This window comes from Carassius carassius, chromosome 5, assembly GCF_963082965.1.
Source record: "Carassius carassius chromosome 5, fCarCar2.1, whole genome shotgun sequence".
NCBI lineage: Eukaryota > Metazoa > Chordata > Actinopteri > Cypriniformes > Cyprinidae > Carassius > Carassius carassius.
This window is the reverse complement of record NC_081759.1, coordinates 17,481,498-17,500,468: the sequence shown is the minus strand read 5'-3', so window position 1 is coordinate 17,500,468 and position 18,971 is coordinate 17,481,498. Positions and strand designations below refer to the sequence as shown.

At 37.5% G+C, this 18,971-nt stretch overlaps 1 protein-coding gene across 2 annotated transcripts; it reads right to left on the bottom strand.

The window, feature by feature from the left end:
* Positions 1-1,021: 1,021 nt before the first annotated feature.
* tmem248 (transmembrane protein 248) lies at positions 1,022-18,924 on the bottom strand. 2 transcript variants are annotated; one of them, XM_059549932.1, is made up of 7 exons: positions 18,695-18,924; positions 13,072-13,230; positions 12,048-12,333; positions 10,771-10,921; positions 4,447-4,630; positions 3,393-3,536; positions 1,022-3,312 (listed from the first exon to the last, which is right to left on the bottom strand). In XM_059549932.1, the coding sequence occupies exons 1-7, from the start codon at positions 18,695-18,697 to the stop codon at positions 3,292-3,294; spliced, it is 948 nt and encodes a 315-aa protein (XP_059405915.1). In that variant the 5' UTR covers positions 18,698-18,924; the 3' UTR covers positions 1,022-3,291. The 2 variants fall into 2 exon arrangements, with proteins under 2 accessions (XP_059405915.1, XP_059405916.1); XM_059549933.1 differs by having other exon boundaries at positions 18,691-18,923.
* Between the last annotated feature and the right edge of the window lie 47 nt (positions 18,925-18,971).

Genomic DNA, 18,971 nt, shown 5'->3' with positions numbered 1-18,971 from the left:
GTATTTTTCTGCCTGCAGGTTGCGTAGGAGTTTTTGTTCAAACGTCTAAACAACAATGTGCTGAGCTGGGATCTATAAATGCAAATACATGAATCTCCATGAACATGGTTTTAACTTTATGATCAGGGCAGGTATAGGCCTAGAATGGCGTGCAATACAATGTACAAATTTCAATTTCAAACCAAAATGTCTTTTCATCAATGATTCCTGATACCAATAGCACGGTTTACAAAAGACTGATAATAATTGGAAATGTTTCTTGACATCCAAATCAGCATATTAGAATGATTTCTAAAGGATCGTGTGACACTGAAGACCAGAGTAATGGTGCTAAAAATTAAGTCTTGCCATCACAGAAATAAATTACATTTTAAAACATACTAAAATGTAAAAAAAAAAAAAAAAAAAAAAACTAACCGTAATATTTCATGTCAATGCAGCTTTGGTGAGCATACGCTGTGGGTTTGAATGTTTATTAGAATAGGTGTGATTGTTGTTCATTTTGTTACCAAAACACCCTTTCAATTTAAAAGTATTTCAGCTATTGTAAAAACAAGTGAACACAATAAAACCACACTAGCATACATTCAGATAAAAGTCAAAATTATGAAAGCAGACTTTAAAAGGAAAGTTAAAGATTATCGATCTGATAAAGTAGAAGGTAAATAATGAAATGTCAGCCTCTTGCTCCTTGGGTAAACTGGCTGCGGCAGCAATCAAATCCGTTATTGATAGAAAATACAATTAGTTACACCCAGATGGCCATCAACAGAATAGAATGCATCCGTCATGCCCTCCACACAAAACCAACCAGTTCAATTCCTGACTTGTTCTAAAGCAAACAGAGAATATCTTGCTTTCCATTTTCCACTAATGGATGTTACATTGTTTTATTATTAACCTTGATCTGTAAGATTAGAGTCAAATAACAATTTGAGATTAAATTAGTGATATCATGAAGCAAGAAAAAACTGAACCATGAAATTGTCCTTTATTAAGACAAAACACCAACAACACAAAGTCAGTTTTCTCAGATTTTATTCAGCAAAGCATGTGCCTACAATATCTTACAAACAGACAAAAACAGAAGGATTGTTCTCATACAAACAGGTCAGCAGGTAGAACATTTACAATCATGCATCATGACGAGTTGAAGGGCTCGCGACGTCTCTCACTGACACAAGGAAACCGGCGAGAGTTAGCGCCGCAATTTCAGACAAGGAAAGAACCTTCTACCACTTACAAATACACTTCACTCAAATGCTACGAGCCCAAAGGAAGGACGAGTGGGAAGATCAATATGATCTAAGCATCAGGCAGCATCCGTGGAATTTGCTGTCATTTTACATTGTCCTCCAGCAGCACTGAAAGGCCAACTTTAATGAGCGCAGAAATTATGCATTATGAAGCAGAATGCTCTCGCTATCAGAAAGGCTCCTACAGCCACCAGAATGGTTTGATCTCATCTCACGATCCCAAAGAGAAACTAGACGTGATCAAAGGTCTCAAAAAAAGCACAAACGCATCAGTCGAACGTACAAATAAACATCCCTAATGCAAGATATTGCCATTCAAAGAAGTTTCAAAGCATCATATAGCATTTTTTTAACTCTAAATTCTATCAAACTAGTTATTGTTGGATGGTTTGGTGAGTAAAACAAACAAGTGTTTGCTCTTATGCATCAAAAGAAAAAGCACAAATGAATTCCACTCTTTCCCAACCGTTACTGCAGTTTCGACTGCCAGTTGGATATGAAATGGGAAGGAAGTCAATGTGAGCAGTACATGCTCAAAATGAATACAGCAGGTTGAACCGATGGAGGAAACTGGGCAAAGACGGTGTGGGGCGAACATGGGCGAGACAGTGCAAAGGCACATTAGTGGTTGGATGCTTGTTTATTATGGCCTTTAATATACGGCAAAAGAAGGGGAGTGCTGATGAACCGTGACTGATGCAGCTTAAGAGGGCCGTAATTAAGCAAGGCATGATGGGAAAATGGGTTTGTCGATAAAGAGCAGTGAAACTTTGTAGGTTAAATGCAACTAGACAGAATGGAGGGAAGCACTCTCTCGTAATACGTCTCATGCGATATGACGCATGATATGCACTTCATTAGGTGGAAATGAAAACCTAAATGATAATAAGAGTAACTAAATAAGGTTGGGATGCAAAAAGACAGGTCAGATATTGCACCAAGATTAAAACGAAACAGAGGCATTGCTTGAGTATCAAACAAGGCATTAAAACAATACAATAAAAAGGCAAGAAACACAATGGGCGAAGGTAGAAATGGTTTTGTAAAAAACTAAACTGGAACGTAATGATTACCAAAAAAAATCTACAATAATGATTTACATTTTTTTAAACTACAATGTTAAATGTACAAGAGACTGATGCTGCATCACTGCTGTTAATTTGCTGATTTTATAAATACATTCATTTGAAGGGTCCAGAAACCGAGACATGAAGCCCAAAGCCATTAATCATTGCATTCATTTAGATTTCAACACGAAAATCCATTGATCAAAGAACAGGCATTTTATCTTGACTCAATAACACGGTGACATTCTGAGTAAGATATGTTTGTGTTTTTATTTGCTTTTAAAAGGAATTTGTTCAAGTGCTGTGCCAACTTCCACTTGTTGCATCTCATTTAGACACGTTCACAATAAAACCAGCATGTGTTCGATGATAAAAGAAGGATGTCGTACAGAAGCCTGCGGTCATCTCTAGTGGAACTCGTCCAAAGATCATGACCAGCAGGTTGATCATGATACATGGCAGAGATCCACACATCTGCCCATCCTCAAAAGAAATGCCACTGCAGAATCTGCAATGGCCACTTATGAAAGGGTCGGTTAAGACAAAGACACAAGAGGAATGACAAGGCAAAGGTCACCTCCAGAGCAATCAAATGTCATAGGAAGTGATCTGATCAAGAACACAAAGAGCGAGCGTGAAAGAGGTGATATTCCCCATCGGAACATTGTAGCCAAACACTGTCCTCTGTTGATACTGGATATACTGAACATTTACAGGATGGCACAGGGTGCAGGGGGAAGCTCAGGCAGACTGCTTCTGTACTGAATTTTAGAGTCCTATCATTATTTACACAGTAGATACAGGCACTTAAAAGTCTTTGGTTGGAGTGACCCAACATTGCAGAGTAATGCATTCACAGAGCTTTTTTTCTTTTTTTGCACCCTTCTCTTGGGTTCAGTAGGCAACATGTAGTTTTCTCACTTCCCTTTGCAATATGCTTCAGTTCAGATGTTCACCTTCACCCCCATTTATCCTGCAGACAAGGCCACCTGTGCAAATAAAAAGGCACTTTTAGCATTCAACTTGTACACGTTTGTTGGGAGCTGGATGACCATAAACCAAGTCGTACCTTTTCTTGACAGAAATCTGGGTTGTTCTGTCGAACTTTGCCAGGCCTGCCCTTGATGACTGCATAGCAGAACATTGTGATGACCATCACAAACAGGAAGTAGCTGGTGTGCATGAGGTGCAGGTTAATGAGAGAGCGATCGTCCTATCAGGAAAGAGAGTGCACTTGAATTATAGTGAGAATATGACAACCTGCACAACACAACTTGCATCTGTTAAAATGTGCAACTATAATAATAACAATATAGTTCATATTCTGTATAGTAACTGAAAGTGATAAAGTAACTATTCGTGAACATTACCCATATGGTTACAGATGGCCCTGTTTACTGGTATTATAATGGGTTTTCATTGATCCAATCACAAGTGGCTTTCTGGGTTTTCACTGTTATACTGTAGGAGACGCTATTACACATTTTCTAAAAGAGAACTCCATGTCTGGATCAAAACTAAGTGAAGAAGAAGCAGAAACAATCAAATATGTAAGCAGATACATATGTAAATAACGTGATCATCAAACGTTTAACCTTCCTGAATGAAATGTCGACCCAGGAAGTGGAATAGGATTGTGCTAGCTTCTAGCACATCTACTACATCTGTTTTGATCATCATTCTGAATCCAATCCAGACATGGTCTTTGACAAAAACACTATTTTCTCAGCTTATTGTTCAAAATGTTGCTCTGAAATTTGCCCACATTCAAGTGGACAACACACAGATTATGATTCACTACTAGTTTCCCTTTCATTTAGCTGGTAGTCCTGTGAAGAAATGTGAAATGCAAAATGAAAAAAGTGCAGAAGGCCTAGACAAAATCCAAACATGTGGACGCAAAAGACCCATTTAAAACACATTAAGACCAGGTGTAAACAGTAATAGATCTCAGCAGACCACTTGTGATCAGAAAAGCGTATCCTAATACCAGGTAAAAACGGGACCTATATGCTTGTGTGTTGCTAGGGTGTTTTGCCTGCTATTAGTGCTGTACTTTCACAAGGCATTTAAAAACACACAAACACACGCACACACACAAATCGGTTACTGTCAACACTCACATCTGGAACGATGACAGTTAGCTTGGGATTCAGTGTGTGATACACCTTCCCAATGGCACCTTTGTAACACCAGAATGGGTTGTACTCCTGTGTGTACTTCGTATCTGAATCTCGTGCTGTAGTAAAAATCTTGTACCAGGATGTGGCATTACTGTAGGTCTCTGGGACACAGTGAGGCGGCTGTCTGCAGAGGATTTTCAAAACAAGGTATGAATTACTCGTTCTAGATGAAGGAAAATTCAATTAGAACCCTTAAAAAAAACTAGTATTAGTTATGTTACACAAATTTGCATTAAGGCTGTGCAAAAGATCGAATTAGATTTTCATGCACATCTTATCAGTAAATATATTTATAATATATAAGTCGCATCAGTCCAAAAATACGTCATGATGAGGAAAAAAAAACATATATAAGTCGCACCGGACTATAAGTCGCATTTATTTAGACCCAAGAACCAAGAGCAAACATTACCATCTACAGCCGCGAGATGGCGCTCTATGTCTTCAGTGTAGACTAAATGAGCACTGTGCAGCATCTCTGGCAGCATAGAGCACCCTCTCGTGGCTGTAGGCGGTAATGTTTTCTGTTAGTTCATTTCTCTTGGTTCATGTCAAATTAATTTTGATAAATAAGTCGCACCGGACTATAAGTCGCAGGACCAGCCAAACTATGAAAAAAAGTGCGACTTATAGTCCGGAAAATACGGTAGTAGTAAATCTCCAGCATGTGCGTTCAGATCAGGGTTGCCAGGTTTTCAAAACAAAACCTGTCTAACTGCGTCTCAAAACTAGCCCAATCAGTTTCGAGGGGGTTCACTGATAAAAGATTTAAGTCCTGGGGATAAAGTAAGTTTTTTTGTAAGGTTCCCTTGGTAAAATTTGCATTTTAGGTGCTACATATCACATTATTGGGGTCGCTTAAACCAGCGGACATGAAAAACAACCACTGATTTGGTAACACTGGTTCAGATGGAGTAGCATTTACCACACAGAGCCATTGTTCACTGACAATCTACACAAAATCGCGTTCAAAAATCACAGACGATTCCCAAAAACATGATATTTAGCCCCTAAAATGCGAAGGCTATGGATTACAGTTGATGTTCAGTTTCTTGCACAGGTCAATCATTTTGCTTCATCAGACATCAAAACAGATCAAAACAGGTATTCATTTTGTCTTGCCAATATATGCTGTTTTGACTTAAAAGTGCCAGAAGCAATTGACTTGCATTTTATAAATCACAAAAGACCAAGGTGTAAACTAGAAATTTTCTTTACTGTTCTACTAAAGAAAAATCTACATATTGGATGACCTGAAAATGAGTAAATTAAAGGGGTCATATGATGCGATTTCGATTGTCCTTTCTCTTTGAAGTGCATAAAGAAGATCTGTAAAGTTGCAAATCCAAAGAGATATTCTTCATAAAAGTTAAGAGTCAACCACATCCCCACATGTCTACATCACTACGTGGGAAGATTTGCATAATGTAGGGCTGTGCAATAAATCAGAAAAATGGTTTGATTTAAATTTGGCCTCCAACGATTATGAAAATCCAATAATCTAGATAAAATTAGTATTACGCCCCATTCCGCCCCCTTTTGCAGCTCTGTGCTTTTGTTCCTCCATAAATGCCAAATTTCCCGTGCAAATCAGTAAAATTATGTAACGTGATATTTGCAAAATGGGATGTGCTTGATTTATCAAAGTATATTTATTCATGTTTTTAAAAGCGTAAAAGAGAACTTGAGCTGCTCCTCAGGAAGATATATGCGCTCAGAGATGGAAAACAACACTGACATGTAAAGTCATCATTTAGCTCAAGGTGCGTGCCTAAACGTTAAATACACACAAAAATGTGTCAAAATGCGATTGGTGATCATTCATGTATTCCTTCGTCAGTCATGTAATAAATCAACGAAAAGAGTTGAAAATACTTGTGTAACAGTAATTTGGATTTGTGCGGTGACACTGACAGTGGGCTATATTTTATTTAACAGTTGATTATTTTTGTAATAGGCTGTACCATGCTACATGAACGTTTTCATATAAACTGCAATAAATACAAAACTAGAGCCAAACTAATACTGAAATTAGACATTAATTATTATTAGTATAGTGAATAAATGGAAATCATTGTTTGAAACTTGCATAAAAAACATTAAAGTACAGTTTGTTTATTTGTATCTTTTTATTCTATTGTATTTGTCCTTTGCTTTTTTTTATTACTGACAGTTTAATTATTTTCAATAATTTTGAGGACTTTTTGTTTGTTTGAAATTCCGCTGGTCTCTACAATGTAGATGTCATACCAACCTCAATGACAGTAAATACATATTTGATATGTATCACTATCTTTAAATCACTCATATAAACATTTGGTCATATGGCTCCCCCATAATCGTGTAAAATAATTGTGATTACAATACTGAATCGTGATTATGATTTTTGCCATAATTGAGCCGCCCTAGCATAACGCTGCCCAAATGTTCACGCAAAGAAAGAAGGTGTAACTTTTATTCTCACCGTTACCGTCGCCATGTTGTGGAGAAGCTGTGCGTTTTGTTGTGAAAGCTGTTCCAAAACACTGTTCCAGAACAGTTCAACTCAAATATTGTGCAGCGCATTTTACAGAGGATGAGGACAGTTTCCTGTGAGAGTATACCTACAATGCTGTTGTCCGTTTCTATAAAGTGGGGCAGTTCCAACTTTGCAAGGACAGTCTGGCACTTCTGACTCACAGCCTGTAAGTACATTTACATATTTAAAGGATTTGCCACTGATGATTCAAACGCGAGTTTTGAGCAGTGTAGAGTAGAGCTTGTTGTTTGACGTTTCTCCAATAACAAATGCAGACATGGTTTTATGTATATGCAGAGCGATACGCAACGCAACTTGTAAAAAGACAGTATAAGTCATTATAATTATAATTATACACGCTTGAGGCATTCTCCCAATAACAAAGCACCGGATAGCTGGCCATCAGCATATACCTCGCTTTTCAGAACGATGAGCTTTGTAAAAATCTACGCGTTTCAGAAAGGTGAGGAATAGAGGAGCAACAATCATGTACATTATGAGGAAAATAATGTGTTTTTTGTACATTAAACTGCATAATCACAACGCATTACACCATATACACAAAATAATGTTCTTTTTAGCATCATCATATGACCCCTTTAAAACCTAATTTTAAATTTTGGGTGAACAATCCCTTTAAACACTAATTTCTAAGGTCTTATTTACAGAGAAAATACAGAGATGAAAACCTACATTATCTGATATGGCAAATTACAAAAAAAACATAGTAAGGGAAAATAGGATAAGATTAAGCTGTACTAGTAATGCGCAGTTCTGGGTTTTTTCCAACCCGCGGGTCCTGCTTTTATGAAATTATTTGGCCCGCCCCAGCCCACCCCGCAAATAAAGTAAAATTTCTTGACCCGCCCATCGGGGACATCACGGAAGTTACGTTGCTACTTAGACCTTTGTATCGTAACCTTATAGATATAGGCTATAGGTAATTGCAATACAGGTCCTTCTCAAAAAATTTGCATATTGTGATAAAGTTCATTATTTTCCATAATGTAATAATAAAAATTAAACTTTCATATATTTTAGATTCATTGCACACCAACTGAAATATTTCAGGTCTTTTATTGTTTTAATACTGATGATTTTGGCATACAGCTCATGAAAACCCAAAATTCCTATCTCAAAAAATTAGCATATTTCATCCGACCAATAAAAGAAAAGTGTTTTAAACACAAAAAAGTCAACCTTCAAATAATTATGTTCAGTTATGCACTCAATACTTGGTCGGGAATCCTTTTGCAGAAATGACTGCTTCAATGCGGCGTGGCATGGAGGCAATCAGCCTGTGGCACTGCTGAGGTGTTATGGAGGCCCAGGATGCTTCGATAGCGGCCTTAAGCTCATCTAGAGTGTTGGGTCTTGCGTCTCTCAACTTTCTCTTCACAATATCCCACAGATTCTCTATGGGGTTCAGGTCAGGAGAGTTGGTAGGCCAATTGAGCACAGTAATACCATGGTCAGTAAACCATTTACCAGTGGTTTTGGCACTGTGAGCAGGTGCCAGGTCGTGCTGAAAAACGAAATCTTCATCTCCATAAAGCTTTTCAGCAGATGGAAGCATGAAGTGCTCCAAAATCTCCTGATAACTAGCTGCACTGACCCTGCCCTTGATAAAACACAGTGGACCAACACCAGCAGCTGACATGGCACCCCAGACCATCACTGACTGTGGGTACTTGACACTGGACTTCAGGCATTTTGGCATTTCCTTCTCCCCAGTCTTCCTCCAGACTCTGGCACCTTGATTTCCGAATGACATGCAAAATTTGCTTTCATCCGAAAAAAGTACTTTGGACCACTGAGCAACAGTCCAGTGCTGCTTCTCTGTAGCCCATTTCCTGCACACGCCTGTGCACGGTGGCTCTGGATGTTTCTACTCCAGACTCAGTCCACTGCTTCCGGGTCCGGTCACCTCTTCTTGTTGTGCAGCGTTTTTTGCCACACTTTTTCCTTCCCACAGACTTCCCACTGAGGTGCCTTGATACAGCACTCTGGGAACAGCCTGTTCGTTCAGAAATTTCTTTCTGTGTCTTACCCTCTTGCTTGAGGGTGTCAATGATGGCCTTCTGGACAGCAGTCTTACCCATGATTGCGGTTTTGAGTAATGAACCAGGCTGGGAGTTTTTAAAAGCCTCAGGAATCTTTTGCAGGTGTTTAGAGTTAATTAGTTGATTCAGATGATTAGGTTAATAGATCGTTTAGAGAACCTTTTCATGATATGCTAATTTTTTGAGAAGGACCTGTATGATGGTTCGTTCGTGAACAAATCTTTTAGGTGAACGAATCATTCTCGTTTACGTAATCCATTGACCATAGACCGTAAAAGACTCATTTCTCATTCAATGAAGTTCCTCCCACAGCAGCACGCGAGCGCGGCGCTATTAGCAGCACATGCGCAGCTCGTAAACTGTTTCATCCTGTCAAAAAGAGTTACTCAAGATGTGACGGAGCATGTGACTTGTTGAATGTAGTGAACGAATACGATCTTCTCGTAGGTGAAAGAGTTGAATGAATCTCGTTCGTGAATGAAATGAATGAGAGTATACAGGGTCAGTCGGCCAAGCATGTAAATCTCGATCAGCAATCAGCAGATACAAAGCGCAGTTATTGGTGCACATACGCTTGTTTTCATGTTTGGAATACAGAGCATAACTCCACGTTTAATCCCCGATAAAACCTTGTGCTTTGTTAATCTGAACTATTTATTTAGACTATTTATTTAATGCGATCATGCACACACTTTAATAAAGCCAAATCAGTTTTTGTCACAAGTAAATTAGAGCTGTAATCGGGCCTTAAAAGTTAGGCCCGACAGGACCCGAGCCCGACAAGTAAATTATGATTGACAGCTTTTTAAAAGCCCGAACCCGTTTACAGCCCGACATTATTCAAATGTGCGCGCACACACAGCTCTTTTGCCTTTTGTCAAGTATGAGTCATTTATACATGTTTTAACAATTTATTCATAACTAACGTATACTAGACCACTTGGAAGTTGGAATAAAGAAATAAAATAAGTCCTCTGTAACATCGTAACATCTCAGCACTCTAAATAGGCCTAGGCTCATTTAGCCTAAAAAAAGATCAACGCACCAATAAAAACGAGTCTTTTTTAACAAATTAAATTAAGATATTTTTATTAAGATGGGTATTTGGCAATAACATAATTAAGATAAAGGTTCCGTCGAATTTGCTTCGCACTAGCAGCTGACATTTAATAAAATAACAATGCCAACATTAGCGTATATACTCTATCCACATTATGCATTTAAGACTCAATGAATATTTATTTAGCATTTGAAAAACCTTTACTCACAGAGATTAGGCTAAGCCTACATGTTTTTGTGGAGGAAAATGATTGAATCCACTGTAGATGTCTTCAACGCGTTCCTGCGCTCATTGATGGTGCATCATTATTCTCATTATAAACATGGTCAAAACTTTTCCACACCTCAGACTTTGCTTTAGTTGCTGGTGCAACCAAAACGTAATCACCAGAGGCAAGCCTCCGTTACACTTACTCAGCATCCATTTTCGCACTCTAATCGAAACACATCACATGACCGCTCGTTTACCTCGCAAACCGGAGTGCAAGCCCGAGCCCGCGTAAGATGATATAAATTAAGCCCGAACCCGACCAAACCCGTTTTGCATTTGCTGATAATAACAGACATCCTGATTTAGAAGTTAAACTATACACAAAAAATGTAAGGTGACTTCTGGACACTTACAATGTGACTGGGAAGACATTGCTGGCTGCTGTGATGGTCATACAGGTGCTGAAGACCATCTGCTCACAGCGACCATGCAGAACGCAGTCGTCTGAGTTCCAGGCTACCGGCAGAGTGAATGTGATGTTCATCTCTTCATGGGCCTCTCTGCCTTTAATGACACAAACACACACCCACACAGAGTCAACATGTTCTGCAAAACAAAGGGAGCTTAGAGGTGCCTGCAAGTGATATCTAGAGGGTATTTATCTCCGGCCTCTCTCCCAATGCCATCCGTTTGTGAACAACAGACCATTGTTTCAGCCAAAACACCAGAGGCCCATGCTTCATATGTCTCTAATTCTGTTAGCTGGTTTTGATTGTTGATGATTTGGCATGATCTTGGATCATTTGGTTCTTCAAAGCTTATCCCAGAGTTCCTGTCATAGCAACAGCAGGTCTGTAAGCTTAAACCTGCTCGGGAGCAGGCTTATTTCATGTAAACACGATTAGATTGCATCTTTTTAAGCCGAATTGATACTTAAAATCTGCAATAATGTAAAATTATTATAATTAAACTACTACACAGCCGGATTTACTCATTGAATGTTTTATTAGTGATGAAATAATTACTTTATAATTGTATTAGAGACTTCCACACATGCTATACAGTTAATATGAGTAAAAGGTGACAACCTATTATGGGAGTGGCTTTATGGAGGGCAGGAGATGCAGATAACTTGATCTTGACTTTAACTTTAATCAATGCTGTCAAGTAACAAATCTGTTTCAAATAACAAATAAAAAGAATTGCTAATTACAACACTGAAATAAAAATGTAAAAACCTGTACAAAACCTGAAGTAAAACCTGTACAAACACAATTTCATGATGCAACAGACACAGCATAAGGAAGAGTTTCTAACTGATATGCATCTTGAAAATGCATTTTCTCTAATGCACACATACAAGTTAGCCAGACCAATTTTATTTTGGCACAATTTCAACTGAAGAAGCTAAATATACGTTATCATTATTACTGTCAGGATTTATCTATGATTTGAGTATGTTTAATGGTCTTTCCTCACTGGCGAATATTGCTGTACACATCAAAAAACAGGTAGTTTCCGATCAAAGAAGTGCAAAATTCTTATTGTTTAGTAAATATGCAAGTTAGGAAACGGTCTATGTGAAAAACTGACAGAATCACTGGCCATGAGGAGGTATGCTATCAGATAGCACACGTCCAAGGTAAATTTCCAACAAACACATACAGGTTAAAAAAGAATAGAGACATACCTGATAGGCCAACTTGCTGCCCAAGCACACTGGCATAGAGGTGGGTAATATTGCGTGAGTAGCCCCCAAATGGCCTCAGTGGATCCAGGGTCAATGTGATTGCCACAGAGATGTTGATCGGCCCCGGGTCCTCCAGCAGGGGTGGTGACTGGGTGCTGGATCGCGTTTGACTGCTGGTCACTGTGCTCTCTGGAGTGATGGACTCGTTCAAGCTGTGCTTGAGGGTCTCGTTTTCTGAGATACAAAAGTCAAGCTCATTGAATCGGAGAAGAAAGGTGTTCCAATCCTAGAGAGAGAGAGAGAGAAAAAAAAGTTTACAAAGTTAAGTTGATTTCCTGATAATAATTGATTTCCAATAATAATGCCCAGACGAACATGATTTTCATACCTGTATGTCTACAACAGTGTAATTATTAATTGAAACTATTAAAAACAGTGTGTCATAATTTAAATAATGTTGAAATAAAGTATAACCTAATATTAGATGAAAAAGAATTTAAATTAAATATTCTATTTAAATGTAATATTATTTCAATATTCTTTCCCCACTAAATGATATAGCTGTATACATTCTAAATTTTTAAACACATGTAGATTCCCATCGAGGAACTGCAAACTTCTAATAGTAGAAATCATTTATGATAACTCAATTTAAATAGAGAGAGAGAGGGAGATTTTATTAAACTCTAAAATAAATATAAATAAATAAAAAGAATACAATAAAAAAATAGAAATATAGCTGATAAATGACTGAAATAAATGTAGAAATAAATAAATCTATTAAATTAATAAAAAATATGACTAAAACTTAAAATGAAAATAAATTAAAGCTATATAAAATAAAAACTTACTAAAATTGTAACTATGATTAAAATTGAAAATATACAACATTAATTTAAAATAGCAATAAAAAATAGAATAGTGTAAAATAAAACTAAAATAACACCTGTTTACTTATCATTAACCATTACATTCTCAAGTATTCACAACTTAAACATTTGAGCTAAACCAAGGCATTTCCTACCTCAGTCATTTCAGGTGATTTGATTTCCTTGATCTTAAAGAAGTATCCTATAGTGAGGAAAGCGATAGCCACAGCGCTGACGCTGACCATAAAAATGACCAGCGGTGGACGGTTACTTATGTAGATCTTTAGATTGTCCAGTGGATTCAACAACAAAACCTGCAACGAGAGAGAAAAGTCATCCCTCAAGCTTAGGCAAACTTTCCCTCACATCAACACTGGCACTGAATTCACAAGCACTGAATCACACGCCAGTAAATTCTAATTAACGTCTGACATCTTCTGAATAAGAACCGGTTTGTGTTCTTAATCTTACCTGTAAGGCACAAAGGTTTGCTAAGCACTAACATATGGCTCCAAGTCAATATTTGGGTCTTATTAGTTCATTATTTGTTCTCTCTTCACTTATATGTATGACAAGAGCTGAACTGTGAAGTTTCACAACTTGCTTTAGAGTCATCAAGACATCTATGTGCACCTAAAATACCAGTCAACGGCAGATCTTGATTCTAAGTCTTGTTTCTGACTTTCGCACAATATCAATACACTGTAAAAAAAATAAAAAAATAAAAAAAGTTGCGTCAACTTAAAATAAGGCAACTTATTGCAAGCGCTTTTTTGAGTAAACTTAACAAACGGGGACTAAAGTCCAACCAACTTAAAATAATAACTTAATATCACAAGTTGTCACAACATAAATAGTCATGTTAACCTAAAAAATATCAGAACAAAATATTTTTGTTTACTGAACACAAGGCCTATTATCTATAAGCATACACAATTTTAAAGTGAAAAAACATTCAGCCAAGTATGGTGACCCATACTCAGAATTCAAGCTCTACATTTAACCCATCCAAAGTGCACACACACACACACCCAGAGCAGTGTTCATCATTTATACTGCGGCACCCAGGGAGCAGTTGGGGGTTCAGTGCCTTGCTCAAGGGCACCTAAGTGGTGGTATTGCCGGCCTGAGATTCAAACCCACAACCTTAGAGTTAGGAGTCAAATGCTCTAACCACTAGGCCATGACTTCATATTATTCAAATAGTCTAAATAAATAAAATACCATAACACGGGTCAAATAACTTTTTTTATTATTGAAAGTTTGTGTCCAAAGCACAAGGACATACCAAGTCTTCTATATTAACTTCTTTACTCAATGCATTTTACACTGAACTCAACACATGGTACATAAGTGCATGTTAAATAAATCCAGTGTTAATTATACCTTAATACGTTAGCAGTCTTGTGGCATGAATAAGAGTGTTTTATGACACACAGTTTCAACAGCAAGAGACAAGCTAACACAAAAAGTAACTGGACCAAGATCCCAACTAAACCAAACACTTTCCACCACAATGGTGACTTCAAATGAATCAAGTATCAACATTTAAACCTCTGTTAATTCTCAATAAGAGCTTCTCTAGATGTCTGACAGAAATAAAGTCACAGAACCGTGTAATGAGGATCTGTGGACGTCTATATCGGACGTACAGAAGACATAAAAAAAGAAGACGTCATAAAAACATTCTGTCTCCTCAGTGGACGTCTTTTCAACGTCTGCAAAGACATAAAAAGACGTCCACTGGACAAAACTTTGCCCAGTGGATTAGGTTAATGTTAAAATACGCAATATAGTAATTTTCACGTAATAGTTCCTTTAAAAACAAACACAAATGTTAAATACATGTGACTTTATGCCACAAGACTGCTAACCTATTAAGGTATAATTAACACTGGATTTATTTAACATGCATTATGTACCATGTGTTGAGTTCAGTGTAAAATGCTTTGAGTAAAGAAGTTAATATACAAGACTTGGTATTTCTTTGTGCTTTGGACACAAACTTTCAATAATAAAAAAAAAGTTATTTGACCCATGTTATGGTCTTTTATTTATTTAGACTATTTGAATGATATAAAGTCATGGCTTAGTGGTTAGAGAGTTTGACTCCTAACCCTAGGGTTGTGGGTTCGAAACTCAGGCCGGCAATACCACGACTTAGGTGTCACGCTGTCCGGTCTCTGTTTCCCTGAGTCTCCACTAGTGGTCTCACTTCCCCATAGGCACCTCACCGCAGGCACTACATTTCCCACAAAGCCTTGTCCCTTCATCACAGTAATTGCACTCCTGTTAATTGCACTCAGGTATCTTCACTTGATAGTCATTACCCTGCCTATATAATCCGGTCTGTTTCCAATTGTTTTGATGAGTCCTTTCCTTCCGTCACCCAGTTTCTTCGTCTTTCGAGTTCCTGTTCCCGTTCGTTTATTTGTTGGATGGATTTATGGTTTTGACCCCGGCTTGTTGAGTTCTCTTTGGATTACCCATTAAAACCCATACCGCGATTGGATCTCTCGTCTCCTGCGTTTCACTGGGTCTCCTATCTTAACAAGGTGTACTTGAGAAAGGCACCGAAACCCCAAATGCTCCCCGGGCGCCGCAGCATAAATGATGGTGTGTGTGTACGTACTTTGACTGGGTTAAATGTAGATCTTTTCACTTTAAAATTGTGCATGCTTCTAGATAATAGGCCTTGTGTTCAGTAAACAAAAAATATTTTGTTCTGATATTTTTTAGGTCAACATAATATCTCATATTGTATCATATCAACATAATCTCGATATTGTACAATTTTTTACGATATTCGATATATATCGCAATATGTTTGCATTTGCATTTAAATAATAATAAAAACATGATTTTCTTTTGCCCATAAAAAAAATTAAACAGCTAATTTACGCAGTTAAAAAAAAAACTTTTTTATCACGCTTTTTATTCAATGAACACATGTAGGCCTGTATGTAACTCAAGTAGTGCAACACAAGTACAGAAAGTACATTGTCAACTTTTTAGTGCAAGCAATTTAGAAGTTTTTAAGCTAAGAACACAAGTCTGTCAACTGTCTGCGGTTTTAAGAGAAACTCTGTGGCATGAAACTATGTTCCTACTGACACTAAAAACCCTCTTAAATGGGGAGCTAGTTGCTGAAGCACATAGCTATTTCTTATATATAAATGTATATAAATGAATACCAAAGACTTTTGCACTCTCTCTGTCTTATGAAAACTGGTAAATATAACAGTGAAATTCCCTAATAGCAATTCCAAACGGACATAGTCTCTGTTTCTCTATTCAAACATCAGCGGTCGAGTAAGTGCATTTATTCAGCGATCACAATCGCAAACAATACAGTCGAGATCTCATGACAAAACAGACCGGCTGAATGATGCTTTCATTTAGATCGCTAAACTCCAGCTTGTTAGTGTTTTCAGATCATCGTCGATGGCGCTTCTGCAATGGGGAGTGAGCAAGTAATCAAACACTGGTCAGAAAATGTATCATTGTAACAGCGAAGCTCTGATACGGGGATTTAAACTCTTGTTATTTGGCAACCGCTCTCTTGAAAGCTCTCGTAGTAGAGGCGTTTAGCACCCCGCAGTTACATGTTCCTTTTTTGGATGTTCGGCACGTTCGTTGGGGAAAGTATGCTTGAATTTGAAATATTCTGTAATCCCGATATTTTCTAATTTTACATCGTCGTCAAAATGATTGCGATATTATCGCTAATATTCGATATATCGCCCAGTCCTACTTGTTTGTGCATTATGCCACTTGCTTATCGTGATTCTCTGATTAGTGGAAATTTCTCTGCAGAATCATGGATAATGTCGTTTTTCAAGAGGAATTCTTATGTTGAGTATGATTTTTTAAAAACAACTTCAAATAATGCGGACTGATGGTTTCAGTAGAATCATATTAACAACCCTGTATTACAATAGCAGTTGTAATATTACAACTGAATGAATTGGGTTTTTACTTCTGGAACTTAGTTGCTGCACTATCCACCTTATTTATATTTCATTATTTTTTCCATGCATTTTGCAACTTGAATGTGCAAGTTTTCCGGGGACAGCTGCTTCCAGAGATTTTCACTCAAAAAAAGTCCATTACTCCTCTTGATACTGTAAAATTTTTACTATACCATTTTATCATATTGTTTAAATGTATTATTGTAATCAAAAACACACTGGGTTGTAACGTAATATAGTTTTACCGTTTACTGCACTTTGGTATCTAGGCCTATATTTTATATAATTATATAGTTTATATAATTATGGCCAACTCTTGAATTTCATATATGCCACCTCTAAAGGTCTGTGAAATGACATTAAACAAAACAGACATTGAAGAGAATTTCATAAATAGTATCTCTGGTTTGTTAGGTCCTATATTTGCTCTGTCAAAACTATACATGATCTCAAGAATTGACAGCAGACAGTTGAGGAAAGTATTTTTACAAATATGTATTCCTAGTAGTAAAGGAACTGTGAAGCAGAAGTAAAACAGAATAGGAATCGTAAAATTACAAAACATTTAGCCGTTCATAAAACTTCAAATCATGGTGACCATGCCTGTCAGTTTTTAAACTCACCACGAAATCAAGATTCATACGTTTTATTTTATGGAATCTTAAAGTGTTAAATTATTTCTCCACGCACATTGTATTTATTATCACAAAGTGTGTAAAAAAAAAAGCCAATAAACAGTCTGTGTAAACAAACTTTTTTTTAACAAAAATGTAAATTCATAAATCGTATTTCTGATTTGATATTTCCTATACTTGATCCGTTGAATCCAGAAATGGCCTGAAGAACTGGCAACAGACTATTTGTACAAAAATGTCTTACTCATAAGTTGTAAAGGAAACGTTTAAAAAACAGAATCATTAAGAAGAAATAGAGATCATAACCGTTAAACTCCTTAGGACTAGCTTCCCTAATTTTACAGTCATGGGTCTAACAGGTGTCCTGACATTTTATCCTACACGTCAGATTTTCCAACCAGGGTTTACTGCGCATGCGCACATCAATATTTCGTCCTTTTTCTCATGCTGAACGATATTTAATGTATCTGCATTACTGTAAGAATATGTTTAGGGTTGGGTTATGGGTAGACTTTTATAAAAACACAATCTAATAGATAGAAAAATATATATATTTATTGTTGTTTCCTGTAGCTGTATCCCTTTTAGCTACAACCGCGAAAATAACACAGAATTACTGTATTTGCATTGCTTTAAGAGTAGGTTTAGGGTTGTAATAGGTGTATATATTAATAAACCATAACTTTACAGTAGCATTTTTAGTTGTCGAATTGTACTACCCACTGTTTTAATGTGAAGTAGCAAAATCTGACAGGATAGGACAAATGGACAGAACACCGGCAGGTAACGTTACACTCGGTTATGTTTCATGACGGCCTGAATCTCTCATAGTGTGCAGCACATATCCAGCGGTCACATCTACACGACGGCTGCGAGTCAAAACTCCAGAGAGCGAACTAGAAAGTATTTGTGGGGCATCACTGACGGGTCTGTGACGCCTGTAAATGCAGTAAATACATACTATGTTTTGACACACAGATCTAGCTGCCTGTGTTAGCTACGAGCTCTGATCTGAACGTCACGTATCATTACTGTTCCCACAAAAACAGCTCAATCTGGCAACATGCAACGCAAGCAGCTATGCGGCCAGGTAGTTACGCAATCATTCCCAACTACACAAATACGACCTGTTAAGCGATTAACGTAAAACAAGCTGGAAATCTCAAACTCACCATTTTGCCACCGCGAGTGCGTGTGTACGACAGCTGCAGGCGGCTAAAGCTAACAGACTCGAGGCTAACGGGCCTGAGCGACAAACACACAACTAACAGCGGTATATGAGTGTACAGCACTCCTTCCCATTATTTGCACCTGCACTATATTCTCAAAACACGGTTTTGTTTTGCCTTTGCGTCTATAGCGAGCTGCTGGTTGACGGAAACAAACTGACTGCAGATGTCTCCTATGTGTGTTTTGGAACCAGCAGAACCAATCGCTTTACTTTCACTT

Bases quoted from the DNA above. Each gene is read 5' to 3' on its own strand.
- tmem248 (XM_059549932.1), bottom strand. The intron at 4,631-10,770 runs GTAAGTGTCCAG...AATCCTCTGCAG, and splicing joins AATGTCTTCCCAGTCACATT to ACAGCCGCCTCACTGTGTCC. The intron at 3,537-4,446 runs GTGAGTGTTGAC...CTTTCCTGATAG, and splicing joins TAACTGTCATCGTTCCAGAT to GACGATCGCTCTCTCATTAA.